This window comes from Periophthalmus magnuspinnatus, chromosome 18 (genome assembly GCF_009829125.3).
Source record: "Periophthalmus magnuspinnatus isolate fPerMag1 chromosome 18, fPerMag1.2.pri, whole genome shotgun sequence".
Classification (NCBI taxonomy): Eukaryota; Metazoa; Chordata; class Actinopteri; order Gobiiformes; family Gobiidae; genus Periophthalmus; species Periophthalmus magnuspinnatus.
In genome coordinates, this window is record NC_047143.1 from 13,020,793 (window position 1) to 13,039,053 (window position 18,261).

Sequence of the window (18,261 nt, forward strand, 5' to 3'; positions counted from 1 at the left end):
GCTCAAACTAACTGGATTTCAGCGCTGAAATTGGCAACCCAAATGAGAGACCTTCATGTGATTCTCATTCTGCTTTCTGACTGGATAATTGACCTGATTCCTGACATTATGGAATATGGGTTTGGAGTACCTAGCATAAAATTCAACTGGCCTAAGTAACTAGAGGGACTGAATGTGTTAGGAGCCTAAATGAAAGTCTATAGCATTTGGCTAGTTTTGTAGTGTTAAGGTCAAGTCCTGACTATCCTATAGAATCAAGGAACACTTTTGCTCTATATTAGTAACATTCTAATGTTTTTGCCCTAGCTCTTCCGGGAAGTGAGGATCATGAAAATGTTGAACCACCCCAACATTGGTGAGTACTTGGCTGGAACTGTGGTAGCAGTATTAGTAGTAGTAACTGCTGTGGTAATAATAGTTTTAGCAATGATAGTTGTAGTAACTATAGTGGTAGTAATAACTCTATTAATTGCAATAGTAGTAGCAGGGGTAGTTGGTGTTAACAGTACTGTTAGTTGTAGTAGCAGTAGTAGTAGTAGTAGTAATAGAATTAGCAGTGGTACTTGTAATGGTAGTGGTTGCTGGAGTAATATTGATAGTAATAGTAGTGGCTGTTAAAGTGTTAACTGTAGTGGTAGTTGTGGTAGTAGTAATGGTGGTGTTAACAATAGTGATAGTTGTAGTAGTAATGGTAGTAGCAGCATTAACTGTAGTGGCAGTAGTGGTAGTAACAGTGGTTGTGCTAATAGTAGTGGCAGTGGTAGTAGTAATAGTAGCACCGGCTGTTATATAGTTTACTGTACTGGTTGTAGTAGTAGTAACTGCAGTGCTAGTGGTAGTAGTAGTAATAGTAGGACTGATATTTGTTCTGCTCTCCTACAGTCAAGCTCTTTGAGGTAATCGAGACAGAGAAGACGCTGTACCTGGTCATGGAGTATGCCAGTGGAGGTGAGTGTCGCACTCAAATCCCTCCCCCTTGGGCCGGCTGTACAAGCTGTTCCAGTCCTTTTGTTCCTACAGCACAATGCACTAACCTGTCTGTCTGGTCTCACCCCAGCCACCCACTAATCACACCATACTGCTGTCTTTACATCATGCACTTTTGCTGTGGCTTTAGTGGGTCTTTGTCCCTACTTTATGTTGTCTCATTTAAAACTATAAAACTTATTGAAAATCTGATCCTAATTAATAATAAAACTAGTATTGAAACTAAGATACTCTTTTGATTCCAAAAAAGTCCCATTCACAGGACAGAAATGTACCTTTTCTGAATCGCTTTAGACTGATCTTGAACTGTATCAGAACAAGTATAAGACCACATAGACTAGTATGCTATTATGGAACCTACCTTGACTGAGGGATCACATAGGATTTTCTTTTGTATTACTATGTGGCCTTAGATTTATGACTTAATGTTGAAAATCACATTCTATTGTCTAAATGAAGGATGAATTATCTATTTCTTAGTATCGATAATCGAGTTTGAAATTTTAATTGAGGGGGCTATAATTTGAACACAAACCGTGGTGCATGTGGTCTTACACTTGTAAGGATTCAGCTCAAGATCTAGATTCTAAAGCTGTTCAGGAAAGGTTAATTTCTGACTTTTTTAGTATTGATACCTAGTTAAATGAGTAATTAGTTTCAGTACGAGTTTTAGTATGGAATAGCATCTGATTTGTTATACTTTTGACAGTCCTCAAACTAAATCAGTAGTGGAGAGTTTTTCTGTGTTACTGCTTCTCCTGTAGAGTTTGTAAATGGTGAAAACTGATCCTGTCATGACAGAAGAATGGCCTTCCTCAGTAGCTCACTATGTCCTTTATGTGCTCCTCAGGAGAGGTGTTCGATTACCTGGTGGCCCACGGCCGCATGAAGGAGAAGGAGGCCCGTGCTAAGTTCAGACAGGTTGGAGTACCAATGGATCACACAACAACATGTTATATATACTCTATACTCATCCAGTGCATATGTTTGGGACAAAGACCAATACACTGATACATAGTGCTGTCTACTGGTAAAGATCCTTATGTGCTTACAGTTTAAGTACACTAGAATACAACTAAATAAATGGGTCACAGATGGGCTGGGCGATATCGTGATAAAAACGGAATCGTGATATTATTCCTGTGACAATATGAATTTTATTTTATTTTTTTGAAGGAAACTGACATCATTTTCTCTTGAATGCAGCTCTATGCTCAAACACAAGCACTTTTTTCCCACCCACTCCTCCTGTCGAGGCTTTGAGTGACTGGCAGGAGGATTTAGTCAATTACAATGAAGTGAGAACATTCAGAAGAAGCAATATAAAGAAGGAAATATAAAGATTACATGAAGTGTGACCTCTGCCTTCAAGAAAATCATGATATACATTTGTTTGCATCTGGCCCACCCCTACAAGCTGAGCACATGTGACTGTGCAGGCCACAGTGTGTTCCCAGCTGCACTCTGAGGCAGTCCACAGTCTCATACTCAAATGTCTGATCACCCTATCACCATTAGAGCTATTTAATTATTCTGAAGGTCATGACATCTAAACTGTCTGTTCTTTTGTCCAGATTGTGTCAGCAGTGCAGTATTGCCATCAAAAGTGTATAGTGCACAGAGACCTGAAGGTGAGCCTCCTCCTGTCCTCCTCTATTTGGTTGGTTTGTGAGCCATGGTGTACAGTGCTCTAGAATTAACTGCTGTAGTTTGGCCAAGTATCCATGTGTGGAGCTGTCCGCTGCCACAAACCCTGTGGAGCTCTCCGCTCAGACTTGGAGCTCTATCAGTCTGCAGAGAGGAATGCACCTGTAGCCAGGCAACCTCATCTCTGTCTCTGTCTCTCTCTCTGTTTCTGTCTCTGTCTCTCTCTCTGTCACAGTCACAGTCATACTGGGGAGACAAGCACAAAGTCCACATATCTGTGCACTGACTCAGCACGTCAGAGTCACACTGTATGTAGTGTTTGTGAAATCCATCACAGTCATACTGCCCCCTTCTCTGGCAGTGTACCAGATCTGCTTCAGCTTTGATGATCCCACCTAAGCTCATGTTCTGGTCTTGTCAGTGGTCCCAGCCAGTCTGGTCTCTGTTGCTCCTGTGGCGAACCAAGCACTCCTCTAGTGGTTTATAGAGTATGGGATTATCTCCTCTGCATGTGTTTCAGTTCATGATCTCTTGTTCTCCTGCTCTCTCCATCCCCTGCTCTACTGTCCCCCTGTCCTCTTCTTCTTTTGTCCTCCTCCTTGTCCTCTTGTCCCCTTGTCCCCCTGTCCCCCTGTCCTCCTCCTCCTGTCCCCTGGTCCTCCTTTCCTGGCCTCTCCTGTCCTTCTCTTGTCCCCCTGTCCTCATCCTCTCCTGGGTTCCCCCGCGCTCTCTTTTCCTCCTGTCCCCCTGTCCTGTCCTATCCTCTCCTCCCCCTCTCCTGTCGCTATGTCCTCCTCACCTGTCCACCTGTCCTCCTGTACTGCTGTCCTCCTCCTCTCCGGTCCCCCTATCCTCTTCCTCTCCTGTTCCCTTGTCCGTGTGTGCAGGCGGAGAACCTGCTGTTGGACGCAGACATGAACATAAAGATTGCAGACTTTGGCTTCAGTAATGAGTTCACTCTGGGGAACAAGCTGGATACGTTCTGCGGCTCTCCTCCATATGCTGCTCCGGAACTGTTTCAGGGGAAGAAGTACGATGGGCCCGAGGTGGACGTGTGGAGCCTGGGGGTCATCCTTTACACTCTGGTCAGCGGGTCACTGCCCTTCGATGGACAGAACCTCAAGGTGTGTGTAGTTTCACCTGCCACCTTATAGAGTTAACGGAGGTCACCAACTTTATACTAGAACTCTGTCTAACCATAAAAACTTAGCAACAGCACATAAACTAAGGCCATCAGATTAAAGGTGCACTATGTAACTTTTCTGGTGGAGAGTCTGCAACCATCTTGTCTTTTGGAGATGTTAAAATAAGTTAAATGCCATACTGTTTAACTATCCAAATAACAAATAGGTATGTCCTTATGTCCTAAACTTATGCACTGATTGTTATCCAGTTTGAATCATCATTTCTGATGGTCAGTGACCAGCTTGAGTCATTTTAAAGGAAAGGTCTTCAGCCAATTCTGTTAAAACTATATAACAGAAAAAATATATATAAAAAGCATTTTTATTTGTTTTTATTAGACACAATACAATAAGGCGGGGACCTCGACGACCGGATCTCCGGACATGGAGACTAGCTCTGGGGACATGGAATGTCACCTCGCTGGGGGGGAAGGAGCCTGAGCTTGTGCGGGAGGTTGAGCGTTACCGGCTAGATATAGTCGGCCTCACCTCCACGCACAGCTTGGGCTCTGGAACCCAACTTCTTGAGAGGGGTTGGACTCTCCATTTCTCTGGCGTTGCCCGCGGGGAGCGGCGGCGAGCTGGTGTGGGCTTGCTCATTGCCCCACAGCTCAGCCGCTGCGTGTTGGGGTTCACTCCGGTGAACAAGAGGGTCGCGTCCCTGCGCCTTCGGGTCGGGGACAGGTCTCTCACTGTTGTGTCGGCCTACGGGCCAAACAGCAGTGCAGAGTACCCGGCCTTCTTGGAGTCCCTGGGAGGGGTACTAGACAGTGCACCAACCGGGGACTCCGTTGTTCTCCTGGGGGACTTCAACGCCCATGTGGGTAACGACAGTGACACTTGGAGGGGCGTGATTGGGAGGAACGGCCTCCCCGATCTGAACCCGAGCGGTGTTTTGTTATTGGACTTCTGTGCTAGTCACAGCTTGTCCATAACAAACACCATGTTCGAGCACAAGGGTGTCCATCGGTGCACATGGCACCAGGACACTCTAGGTCAGAGGTCGATGATCGACTTTGTTGTCGTGTCATCTGACCTCCGACCGCGTGTCTTGGACACTCGGGTGAAGAGAGGGGCTGAGCTGTCAACTGATCACCACCTGGTGGTGAGTTGGATCCGCTGGCGGAGGAGGAAGCCGGACAGACCTGGCAGGCCCAAGCGTATTGTGAGGGTCTGCTGGGAACGTCTGGCGGAGCCCTCTGTTAGGGGGGTCTTCAACTCCCACCTCCGGGAGAGCTTCTCCCTGATCCCGGGGGAGGTTGGAGACATGGACTCCGAGTGGGCCATGTTCTCCACCTCTATTGTTGATGCGGCTGCTCGTAGCTGTGGTCGTAAGGTCTGTGGTGCTTGTCGCGGCGGCAATCCCCGAACCCGGTGGTGGACACCGGAAGTAAGGGATGCCGTCAAGCTGAAGAAGGAGTCCTATCGAGCCTTGTTGGCTCGTGGGACTCCTGAGGCAGCTGATGAGTACCGGCGGGCCAAGCGTGCCGCGGCTCGGGCAGTCACAGAGGCAAAAACTCGGGGTTGGGAGGAGTTCGGGGAGGCCATGGAGGAGGACTATCGGACGGCCTCAAAGAGATTCTGGCAAACCGTCCGACGCCTCAGGAGGGGAAAGCAGTGCTTCACCAACACTGTTTACAGTGCGGGTGGAGAGCTGCTGACCTCGACTGGGGATGTTGTCGGGCGGTGGAAGGAATACTTTGAGGATCTCCTCAATCCCACTGTCACGTCTTCCGAGGAGGAAGCAGAAACTGGGGACCCAGGGGCGGACTCGTCCATCACCCTGGCTGAAGTCACTGAGGTGGTTGGCAAGCTCCTCGGTGGCAAGGCTCCGGGGGTGGATGAGATCCGTCCTGAGTACCTCAAGTCTCTGGATGTTGTGGGACTGTCTTGGCTGACACGTCTCTGCAACATCGCGTGGCGGTCGGGGACAGTACCTGTGGAATGGCAGACCGGGGTGGTGGTCCCTCTGTATAAGAAGGGGGACCAGAGGGTGTGTTCCAATTACAGGGGAATCACACTCCTCAGCCTTCCCGGTAAGGTCTATTCCAGGGTGCTGGAGAGGAGAATCCGACCGATAGTCGAACCTCGGATTCAGGAGGAGCAGTGTGGTTTTCGCCCTGGTCGTGGAACACTGGACCAGCTCTATACTCTCCATCGGGTCCTCGAGGGTTCATGGGAGTATGCCCAACCAGTCCACATGTGTTTTGTGGATCTGGAGAAGGCATTCGACCGTGTCCCTCGTGGTGTCCTTTGGGGGGTGCTCTGGGAGTATGGGGTCCGGGGCTCTTTGCTAAGGGCTGTCCGGTCCCTGTATGACCGGAGCAGGAGCTGTGTTCGCATTGCCGGCAGTAAGTCAGACCTGTTCCCAGTGCATGTTGGACTCCGCCAGGGCTGCCCTTTGTCACCGGTTCTGTTCATTATATTTATGGACAGAATTTCTAGGCGCAGCCAGGGGCCGGAGGGGGCCTGGTTTGGGAACCACAGGATTTCATCTCTGCTGTTTGCAGATGATGTTGTCCTGATGGCTTCTTCGAGCCAGGACCTGCAGCAGGCACTGGGGCGGTTTGCAGCCGAGTGTGAAGCGGCTGGGATGAGAATCAGCTCCTCCAAATCCGAGGCCATGGTTCTCGACCGGAAAAAGGTGGTTTGCTCTCTCCGGGTGGGTGGTGAGTCTCTGCCCCAAGTGGAGGAGTTCAAGTATCTCGGGGTCTTGTTCACGAGTGAGGGAAGGATGGAGCGTGAGATTGACAGGCGGATCGGTGCAGCGTCTGCAGTGATGCGGTCGCTGTATCGGTCCGTTGTGGTAAAGAAGGAGCTGAGCCGGAAGGCGAAGCTCTCTATTTACCGGTCAATCTACGTTCCTACCCTAACCTATGGTCATGAGCTTTGGGTAATGACCGAAAGGACAAGATCGCGGATACAAGCGGCCGAAATGGGTTTCCTCCGCAGAGTGGCCGGGCGCACCCTTAGGGATAGGGTGAGGAGCTCGGTCACACGGGAGGAGCTCGGAGTAGAGCCGCTGCTCCTACACGTTGAGAGGAACCAGCTGAGGTGGCTCGGGCATCTGCTCAGGATGCCTCCTGGACGCCTCCCTAGGGAGGTGTTCTGGGCATGTCCCACTGGGAGGAGGCCCCGGGGAAGACCCAGGACACGCTGGAGGGACTATGTCTCTCGGCTGGCCTGGGAACGCCTTGGGGTCCCACCGGAGGAGCTGGAGGACGTGTCCGGGGTGAGGGAAGTCTGGGAGTCCCTGCTTAGACTGCTGCCCCCGCGACCCGGCCCCGGATAAGCGGAAGAAAATGGATGGATGGATGGATGGACAATACAATAAAAATTGAAAACTGTGGTCAGTTCCCCATGTGTTAAATATTAGCCAATACTGAAAATTAAAAATATCAAAGTTGATGGGTCCCTCCCTCCCTGAGAAACTCATTCTCCCTGTCCTGTGCCCAGCGGGTGCAGAGATGGGCACGTGTTAAATACTTTGTAGTTCTCTTGTAAATATCCCAGTGCAGAAAGTGCTCTGAACCAAACCACACAAATGAAGTGTCCAGTAGATCAGTGCACAGTTCAGTGTGTTAGGCTCATGAGGAATAGGCCCACAGTGGAGTGTGCAGTTTTAATGAAGGACTAGGCTAAAGGCAGTCACTATGTTTACACACAGGCCACTCCGAGTGCTCCACAGAGCCAGGCAGACCAAGCTTGTCCCAGAGTACAGCAGCAAATGAAGGTCTAAGAGACATTCCAGAGCATCAAGCTAATTTGCATTAGTGTTAAAACGTAGCTATAATAAATTAAATGCTAACATGCATACAGTATGCAAATAAACAACAACTCATTCACTTTAAGCATTTGATTTGACATGTTAGTACCCCTAACTGTTCCACAGCATAAATAAACACATTGAAGCTCTGGTAGTTTTTACTTTCATTTTAACATAAGATAAGATAAGATATGCCTTTATTAGTCCCACAGTGGGGAAATTCCAGTATTGCACCGCACAGTTAAAGAACAGAAGGAAAATTGTACATGCAATAAAACAAGATAATAGATAAATACTTTAAAATAATTTAAAAAATATACTTACAAAATAAACTAAAAATAGACTCTAATATAACAGAGCAGATAACATAGCAGATCAAAACAATGAAAGAACACAAGTCAGTAGTGGAGGGCTCCTTGGTTCTTGTGTAGTTGAATGCCTCTCCTAATGTGATCGGAGTGTGCCATTACATGTACCAGTGCTTGAGTGCAATCCGAGTTCTCCAAATGTGTTTATGTGACGTGACGTTTACAGTGAGGAAACTCGGACTAGGAGAGATTAGGTCAGAGATTGCGTTTTACTGGTGTACAAGTAAAGGCAGTGAAGTGATGGGGACAGACCTGGGAAGATGAAGTCCCTCACAGATAGTGCTGTGGTCTGGAGCTGTTCTCCTCACAGAGTCCTGGTGGTAGTTGTGGTGCTATTGCTGTGGTCTGATTTGTCACATGAGCTCTGAGGCTGCATGGCTGTGAAGCTTCACACCTCCTTCTAACACTGGATTAGTGAGTGCTGCACAAGAGAGCAGTCATTTTACACTACAGTATTGTAAGTCAAAAGTCAATCATTAGCCTTTTGGGCTTTGGAATGGACTGTGAAGAAAGTGCAGGTGTTTTAAGTTTTAAGTTTTTTTTATTTTATTAATTATTACTTTGCTGTTTGCCTGATATAACCTATAGTAAATCTTTAATTTTTTCACTTTTACATCAGTCAAGTTGGCTGTCTGGCCAGCCAAGTGCACATGCTTGTACAATAGTTATGGTATGCATGGCCTGGATCTGTAGACCTGCCTTCAGGCTTTCTGACGTATATGATTGATTAAAACCTCAATATGCAACTTTTTTGACCTAAAATAATAAAATATAAGGACTTTTCTTTATGGTTGTTTTTATTGCAGTGGGAAAACAAATAAAAACACGTGCTCTTACTGTGAAAGGGCTTGCATCTCCACATACTTGGGTATCACTTGTAGGGATGGGATGATATACGATAATATCGTTAATCACGATAAATAAGGTCCGCAATTAATCGTCCGTGGCATTTTTTAATAATCGCGATCATCGTGCACGATTATAATCGCCTTTACGGCACCACACTGCCTCATGTTTCCAGTTCCAATACAACGTTTAGATGTTAGTTTGTGGTGTTTGCCCACTCTGACATAGCAATGACACTTGTAGCTTCTGTGCTTATCTATGTCTGAACTATATTCTGTCAGATATCAACAATAAACAAAGTGATCCGTAACTTTCCACAGGAATGTACCAGCGCGCGCCTCACCCGTGTGCACAGATGAGACGCTAATGTGTGCACATCTTAGATTTTTACATACAATAATGCAAACTGCTAAATAAAACAACACCTTTTAAACAATAGGCAAATTAAGTCTAATTCACACAGCTGAACACAAATGTGCCAGAGCGCATGGTCCGAATGCGCACTATGTGCACAGAAGCAAAGCTAACGATTATACACAGTATATTTTACGTACAATTAAGTCAATAGCAGAATAAACCATGCTTACCGATCGAGAACAGCATCCAATCCATCAAAAAATAAGGTCTTTTACTCCTGAGTCCACTGTGGGATCTTTACTCTTTGCCATGAACCGCTCCGGGTCAGAGATTCCTCTAGTTTAACTTGTACAAACATCCACAGTGTCCTCGATAATGTACTCCCTTTGTTTTGTCCGTTTCGTCACGTTTAAAATGCAAAACAACAATGCGTAAAATGCGCCATTATGCACATATTTCTGCATCCACTTGTTTCCCAATTCACCAAAGTGCCTTAATTAAAAAAATTAAGTGTTCGTCGACGGGCACTTGCGTCACTTCCGGCGCAACAAGGACCGGTCCATTTCGGCAGCATGGCATTGAGGAGTACACATTTTCTTCCGGGTACGTCTGTTTACGGAAAACCATGCCATGTGATACATCATCCTGTCCCGCTGCTCATTGGCTGTAAGGGGAAAACGTCACTAAATGTGTGTGATGTAATTGGTTGATTCTACAAGGGGAAGAGTGGGGCGTAAACTTTCAGTCATCTGTAGCACTGATTCACTTTCTGCGGCGTCAGTAACCCACAACCCCCACCTTACAAGCTGACACGTGTGTTTAGCACTGGGGAACAAAGTTGGTGCTGTCAGAACTTTATTATGCCTGAAATCGACAAAAGAACGGCAAAGAAGTGACGGAGCAGAGTTCATATTTGGAATACTTTCCTGCAGCAGATTGGACATGGAGGATCTTATTTTGTGGACATAATTTCTTGACTGGAATATATTCTCTGGACCTTTACGGAACAAATGAGACCAACTTTGTGTGACTATGTTGATGTTTGACAGAACCGGAGCGCAAGTCCAGATTCACACTTTGTGACTTTTCTATAAAAACGTCTTTCCTGTCAGCACTGTGGTGATTGCAAAATGGTTTACATATCCAGAAAGACGAGTGCCGCAGCTTTCATTTGATGTGTAGATTGTTTGTGTGGGTGACGCAGAAGTGTATGTACATTGCTGTAAAGTTGTAAAGTAGGCCCGGGCCGTCGGAACGTTAACAGGTTAATAATTATCGTGATAATATCGTTAATCGCGATTATTTTGGCCACGATAATTGTGAGTCTAAAATTTAATATCGTCCCATCTCTAATCACTTGGCCTGGAGGAGGGACTCATCCTGTTTGTTTCCATGGAAATGTTGTTTCTTTGGGTCTAATATTCCACAGTATGACATAAAATGCATCTATCTCCATGGAGAGTATTCCAAAGTATGTTTTTTTTTTGTATTTGAATAGAATAATGCAATTGACTTTTCTGCTCCAGAAAGTTGCATACCTTTAACCAATCAGAGAAATGTATGATCTGACTCAAAACAAACATTACAAGTAAAAAAGAAATGAAAAAAATATAATAAAAGTGGACTGAGAAAATTTATAACAGATTTATACATATTCAATGTGTGAGGAACTTGACTATATGAATCTGAGGATCAAAAATGTCTGGATTTTGTCTCAGAATGTCACAAGGATATTAGGAGAAACCAGGAAGTATTAGTATTGGACTCATGTTTTGGCCCATGAAAATGGTGATATTAGCTTAATTAAATCATAGTAATTGCCCAACTCTAATAGTTTGAGAGATTGTAAAGGTCTAAAGTGTCTTGTATTGTGTGTAGTGGCCTCGAGTGTCAGCTTGTTCTTCATGTTCCTGACTCTGTGCTGCTGTGTTCTCTGTTGTGTTCTCCAGGAGCTGAGAGAGCGTGTGCTGCGTGGGAAGTACCGCATCCCCTTCTACATGTCCACTGACTGTGAAAACCTCCTCAAGAAGTTCCTCATTCTCAACCCGTCCAAGAGAGGAAGCCTGGAGGTGAGCCTGACATCTACTAATCTACACTCTTATTGGTGCTTTTCAGATTACAGAATGTGATGATGTCATACTTCCAGATGGGGCAAGACATTAGATTAGATTAGGGATGGGACGATATACGATAATATCGTTAATCGCGATAAATAAGGTCCGCAATTAATCGTTCGTGGCATTTTTTAATAATCGCGTTCATCGCGCACGATTATAATCGCCTTTACGGCACCACACTGCCTCATGTTTCCAGTTCCAATACAACGTTTAGTTGTTAGTTTGTGGTGTTTGCCCACTCTGACATAGCAATGACACTTGTAGCTTCTGTGCTTATCTCTGTCTGAACTATATTCTGTCAGATATCAACAATAAACAAAGTCTGATCCGTAACTCTCCACAGGAACGTACCAGTGCGCGCCTCACCCGTGCGCACAGATGAGACGCTAATGTGTGCACATCTTACATTTTTACCTACAATAATGCAAACTGCAGAATAAAACAACACCTTTTAAACAATAGACAAATTAAGTCTAATTCATACAGCTGAACACAAATGTGCCAGAGCGCATGGTCCGAATGTGCACTATATGCACAGAAGCAAAGCTAACGATTATACACGGTATATTTTACGTACAATTAAGTCAATAGCAGAATAAACCATGCTTACCGATCGAGAACAGCATCCAATCCATCAAAAAATAAGGTCTTTTACTCCTGAGTCCACTGTGAGATCTTTAATCTTTGCCATGAACCGCTCCAGGTCAGAGATGCCTCTAGTTTAACTTGTACAAACATCCACAGTGTCCTCGGTCACGTACTCCCTTTGGTTTGTCCGTTTCGTCATGTTTAAAACGCAAAACAACAGTGCGTAAAATGCGCCATTATGCACACATTTCTGCATCCACTCGTTTCCCAATTCACCAAAGTGCCGTAATAAAAAAAAAATTAAGTGTTCGTCGACGGGCACTTGCGTCACTTCCGGCGCAACAAGGACTGGTTCATTTCGCCAGCATGGCATTGAGGAGTACACATTTTCTTCCGGGTACGTCTGTTTACGGAAAACCATGCCATGTGATACATCATCCTGTCCCGCTGCTCATTGGCTGTAAGGGGAAAACGCCACTAAATGTGTGTGATGTAATTGGTTGATTATACAAGGGGAGGAGTGGGGCGTAAACTTTCAGTCACTTTCACTGATTCGCTGTCTGCGGCCTCAGTAACCCACAACCCCCACCTTATTGGCCAACACTGGTGTCAATCACAAGCTAACACGTGTGTTTAGCACTGGGGAACAAAGTTGGTGCTGTCAGAAGTTTATTATGCCTGAAATCGACTAAAGAAAGGAAAAGAAGTGACGGAGCAGATTTTATATTTGGAGTACTTTCCTGCAGCAGATTGGACATGGAGGTTCTTATTTTGTGGACATAATTTTTTGACTGGATTATATTCTCTGGACCTTTACGGAACAAATGAGACCAACTTTGTGTGAATATGTTGATGTTTGACAGAACCAGAGCGCTCAATGGTAAGTGAAGTCCAGATTCACACTTTGTGACTTTCTATAAAAACGTCTTTCCTGTCAGCACTGTGGTGATTGCAGGTGAAAATGGTTTGCATATCCAGAAGGACGAGCGCCGCAGCTTTCATTTGATGTGTAGATTGTTTGTGCGGGTGACGCAGAAGTGTATGTACATTGCTGTAAAGTTGTAAAGTAGGCCCGGGCCGTCGGAACGTTAACAGGTTAATAATTATCGCGATAATATCGTTAATCGCGATTATTTTGGCCACGATAATCGTGAGTCTAAAATTTAATATCGTCCCATCCCTAGATTAGATCTGTCATGTTTATATTACATCAAAATGAAATTGTGGTTCACACAGCCACCACGATTGAGTGCAACATTAGGTATAGATACAGTCATGTTTGAAATTGAAATTATTTGAAACACTGGTTTGCTGTGCAGCGCTTTGTGTGAAAAACTACATGCTGGTTAAGTGCTCCACACACTGTGCCAAAAACATGTGTCCTGCCCAGAGCCATTACAGCATCTGCTTGAATGTACGTAAGGAAAAGGAAGAGTGGAATAACGGCCATTTACATTTAATACAGCTCCATGCTATGTTTCAAAGTTATGTTTATGATGAAGATCTAAGATGGCGCCACATACTGTCGCCTTGGTGATTTGGTGCACTGTGTGTTTTTAGTTTTTGTGTGTATGTCAGTGTGCTCTTACACCCGCGAAGAGCTCTTAAACATCAGAACAACGACTCCTGCTGATCTACTGCCAGTTTTTTTAGTGCCTGCAGTAGATTTAGTTCACCACCTTCGGAGATGCGGTGCTCACGCACCCTTACCTGGGATTTTCCTCTCTAACATTCACTCACTCAGCAACAAGATGGACGAACTGGCACTGCTGATGAGGAGAAACAAGGACTTTTCTTCCTCTTGCGTCTTGTGCTTCACGGAGACATGGCTCAACGAGCATATCCTGGACTGCGCGCTTCATCTGGAGGGATTCCAGCTCCTCTGCACGGACAGACAACAGGGAAAAGATGAAAGGTGGAGGTGTCTGTTTCTACATCAACAACGCCTGGTGCACGGATGTGACTGTGATCTCCCAACTCTGCTCTCCTGCTGTGGAATATCTCTTCATTAACTGCAGACCTTTCTATTCCCCACGTGAGTTCGCTTCATTCATTCTGGCAGCTGTTTACATTGCACCATGCGTGGACACGCACGAGGCCCAGCGTGTGCTTGTGGTGCAGATTCTGAATGTGGACCGAACCTTCCAACCTTGACTCTTTACTGATCATCCTGGGGGATTTTAATAAGGGAAATCGGAGCCAGGAACTGTCCAAGTATAAACAGTTTATTAAATGTTAGATGAGAGAATAGAAGACTCTGGATCACTGTTACACTACAGTCAGTGTATTGGACATGGGGTCATTTTTTAAAATTGTTTTTAATTGTTATTGTTGTATGGCAAATTGGCATCTTTTCCTTGTAAGATTAATGAATTTGTACATGGTCCCTGTCAAATAAAGAAAGAAAGAAGAAAAGTGGAGCCTACAGAGCCGTGCCCCGCGCTGCTCTAGGATTCTCTGATCACGTCATGATTCACCTCATCCCTGCTTACAAACCACGGCTGAAACTCTCCAAACCTGCTGTGAGGACTTCTCAGAAGTGGACCAATGAGGCTGTGGAGGAGCTTCGCATGTGTTTGGACATTACAGACTGGGATGTGTTCAAGGCTGCCACAGAAAGTTTGGATGAGTACACAGACACTGTGATGTCATACATTCAGTTCTGTGAGGACAGCATCATTCCACCATGTACCAGGGTGACTTTTAACAACGATAAACCCTGGTTCACACCCAGGCTGAGACATTTAAGAAGGGAAAAGGAGATGGCGTTGCAAGTATGCGTTTAGCAAAAAGGTGGAAAAGGCTAAATCTAAATACAATACACGTCTGGAACAGCATTTTTCCACCACCGACTCTGCTTCTGTCTGGAGAGGGCTTAGGCAAATCACCAACTACAGGCCCAAAGCCCCATCCCGCTGTGGACAACAAGTAATTAGCAGAAAAGTTAAATAGCTAAATAGAGGTTTGTGGCCTCACACCCCTCCCCCACCACCTTCACCATCATGGACATTACAGCCAGTCGGACCTCTCCTCCTCCCCCACTGCCCTCACAGTTTTGGAGCAGGACGTGACTAAGCTGTTCAAGAAGTGCTCAAGTCCTTCACCTCCCCCCTCCTGGACCCTCTGCAGTTCCCCTACAGAGCCAATCGGTCTGTAGACGACGCCATCAACCTGGCCCTTCACTTCATCTTCCAGCATCTAGACTCCCCGGGAACCTACGCCAGGATCCTGTTCGTGGACTTCAGCTCTGCGTTCAACACCATCCTCCCTGCACTGCTCCAGGACAAGCTCGCTCAGCTCGGACTATCAGCACAGGATCTCCACAGGGCTGTGTACTTTCTCGCCTGCTCTTCTCCCTGTACACCAACTGCTGCACCTCCATCCACGACTCCGTCAAGCTGGTTAAGTTTGCAGATGACACCACCCTCATCGGGCTCATCTTGGACGGCAATGAGTATGCCTACAGGAGGGAGTTGGACCGGCTGGTGTCCTGGTGCAGCAGCAACAACCTGGAGCTGAACACCCAGAAGACAGTGGAGATGATTGTGGACTTCAGGAAAGTCACAGCCCCCCTGCCTCCCCCCACCCTGATGGACTCCCCCATCATCACTGTGGACTCCTTCCTCTTCCCGGGCACCTGCATCACTCAGGACCTCAAGTGGGAGCCAACCATCAGCTCCCTCATAAAGAAAGCCCAGCAGAGGATGTTCTTCCTGCGGCAGCTGAGGAAAGGTAAGCTGCCGGTCCAGATGATGGTGCAGTCCTACACGGCCATCATTGAGTCCATCCCCACCTCCTCCATCACTGTGTGGTTCGCTGGGGCCACTGCCAGGGACAGACAGAGACTGCAGCGCATTGTGCGCTCTGTTGAGAAGGTGATTGGCTGCAGCCTTCCATCTCTACAGGACCTGTACGTCTCCAGGGCTCGGGGGCAAGCAAGCCGTATAACAGCTGACACTTCTCACCCTGGACATGGACTATTTGAGCCACTTTCCTCTGGCAGGAGGCTACGGTCCACTGGGACCAGAAGCTCTCATCATAAGAACAGTTTCTTCCCCTCTGCTGTTTGTCTCATGAAACTGGACACTTTATAATACTGGTCACTTTATTAAGCAATGTTTGCACTGTTGTTCTGATGCTGTCTGATGCTATATTTTCTACCTCTAAGTATTTTATTTTTAAACATGTCTTTTTTAACATTGTGAATGCCCTTATTTGTATTTGTATTTATTCAGTGTGTTTTTATTTATTTATTTATTTATTTTATTTATTTATTAGGACAGTGCATATTAATCAACATGTCAACAAACACCGAATATGCCGGAATCGGCACAATAGCTACTTTACATCCGTTGTCCTAAGGCAGGCCAGAAACAGAACATTTAGAGAAACACACAGATGAGACAAAAGTGCACATAGACATGACAACAAGTGAACCACAATAGACCTTATGTTGCACTTTATCACCGCAGCAAGTTCCTAGTTTGTGAACTGTGTTCACAGATGATGGCAATAAAAGTCTGCTGATTCTGATGTTTAAAATAGCTTAACTTAGTTTTAATTAAAGGCCATTTTCAACTGGAAATATTGTGAGAAGTTTTTGCACTCTTGGAACAAAAGCAGCATATTATAGTTGGAGTACAGTCATACAGAACTAGGGCTGAAGCTATTTGAAGCTATTGATTATTTTAGTAATTTATTATTTCAATAATTGATTATTTCTTTTAATTGAGTAATCTATATTTTTTTTAACCTTTCATAAAATATTCTTAAATCCATATTAGTTGTAGTTAAAACAAATAAGTTTTTTTTCCCCTGCTTGAAATAACACATTTACTCTTGATTGCACAGCAGTTTATCTCCAAAACAGAAACATTTCTCTATATTTATGTCTATTATGAATTTACTTGTTAACAGACTGTATTGTAAACAGGCCACATTAAATGTGAACTACAGTTTTTGTGAATTAATGTCATAGAAAATAAAGTTTTATGTCCTATCAGCTCAACTAAGATGAGAGTTAAACATCGACATGTGTTTATCCTCCTGTGTTGACCTTTGAGCTCTGTACTCTACTGCACTGAGGTAGTCATTTTGCAGTGCTAGCTCCATATGCCATTCACTTGAGCTTTTATGTCTTACCGTTTCGTCGTGGTCTTTTCGTGAACTTCTTCATCATCATTAATTTATTTATCAGAGTCTTTCATGCTCTTGCACCATCTAAAACCTACTCCCTAACTCACTGGTGGATCTAAAATATACCGCTCTCTTCACTGTTGCACAGTCGGCGTGATGCCGTGCAAAAACACACTCTGTGTGGAAACAAGCACCACAATGGTACCGTGCGCTTTGTTTGTTTCAGTTTCATGTGGTTTTAACAAATTACAATAATTATACAAATCAAGGCAATAAAATATTTTTTTCTCTTAACTTTCTTTGAAAAATCTGACTTTCTAATGAGTAGCCATCCTTGTGTGCTCCAGAGTGGTCCCAGGGCTGCACTCCTGCTCTACTCGCCCTATCGTCCACATGCCTTGTGTGCTCTGTGTATTGTGTGGATCCATTGTGACGGCGTGTCTGCCTGTGTTTGTGTCTTTTCCCAGCAGCAGATCATGAGAGACCGATGGATGAACGTGGGCTACGAGGAGGAAGAGCTCAAGCCTTACATAGAACCGCAGCCAGACTACAAGGACCCACGCCGGACAGGTACGCAGCCACCAAGCCAGTTCACCACACCACTATGTGTCTGAGATGGGACCAAATTTTAACAGTCTATGACCATCCCAGTTAACCAAAACCCATGTATTTATATGAGAAATGTTGGATGTTGCCATGCAAATAGAAGTCTGTCCTGATTGGCTTTTTTGTTCAGTATGGCAAGGATGTCTGTGCCAAATTTCTATTGTCTACGACAAACTAAATTCTTTGGCCCCATTCAATTTTTCAAGGACATATCATAGGGGATGGCTGTCATAGCTATATATATTGTACATCGTTGCATGAAAGGGTTTCATTGGGTCCGACTTAATTTGACATCAAGTCGGAAATACGCAAGTTTCAGGATGGCCATATCCACATTTTAGAATTAATCAAAAATCTAAACAATAATCATTAATTGCACATGGGTCTAGTTTATTTTTTACCAATTTTCAAGCCTTTTGAATGAAAATTCAAGGTATTTAAAGTATGAGGGGTACAATTTACTGAGTCTTTTTTCATTTTTTTTTTCTCGGGATCTTCGTTCAAAATTAGATTAGAGTCCTAATTTTTGATACTGGTCACTGGTATGCCCATTCATGTTTACAACTTGATTTTTTCTTTTCTTCGGGCTCCGTTTTAATTAGTCCCTTGCTCGGGCCTAACAATGTCCGAACTGGGAAATAAAGTGAAATCTTTGATTT

General features: G+C 45.0%; 1 protein-coding gene across 16 annotated transcripts in view; it reads left to right on the forward strand.

Annotated features, from left to right (window-relative positions):
- The window catches only part of mark2b (MAP/microtubule affinity-regulating kinase 2b), a 100,812-nt gene that overhangs the window by 40,450 nt on the left and 42,101 nt on the right, over positions 1-18,261 (forward strand). For 11 of the 16 annotated variants that reach the window (XM_055228941.1, XM_055228943.1, XM_055228945.1 and 8 more), the window contains exons 4-10: positions 307-355; positions 883-948; positions 1,838-1,908; positions 2,562-2,618; positions 3,522-3,758; positions 11,105-11,224; positions 17,464-17,566. In XM_055228941.1, coding sequence (XP_055084916.1) covers positions 307-355; positions 883-948; positions 1,838-1,908; positions 2,562-2,618; positions 3,522-3,758; positions 11,105-11,224; positions 17,464-17,566 — 703 coding nt within the window. The remainder of the gene's footprint in view (positions 1-306; positions 356-882; positions 949-1,837; positions 1,909-2,561; positions 2,619-3,521; positions 3,759-11,104; positions 11,225-17,463; positions 17,567-18,261) is intronic. The other 5 variants (XM_055228947.1, XM_055228942.1, XM_033984141.2 and 2 more) reach the window with 1 other exon arrangement.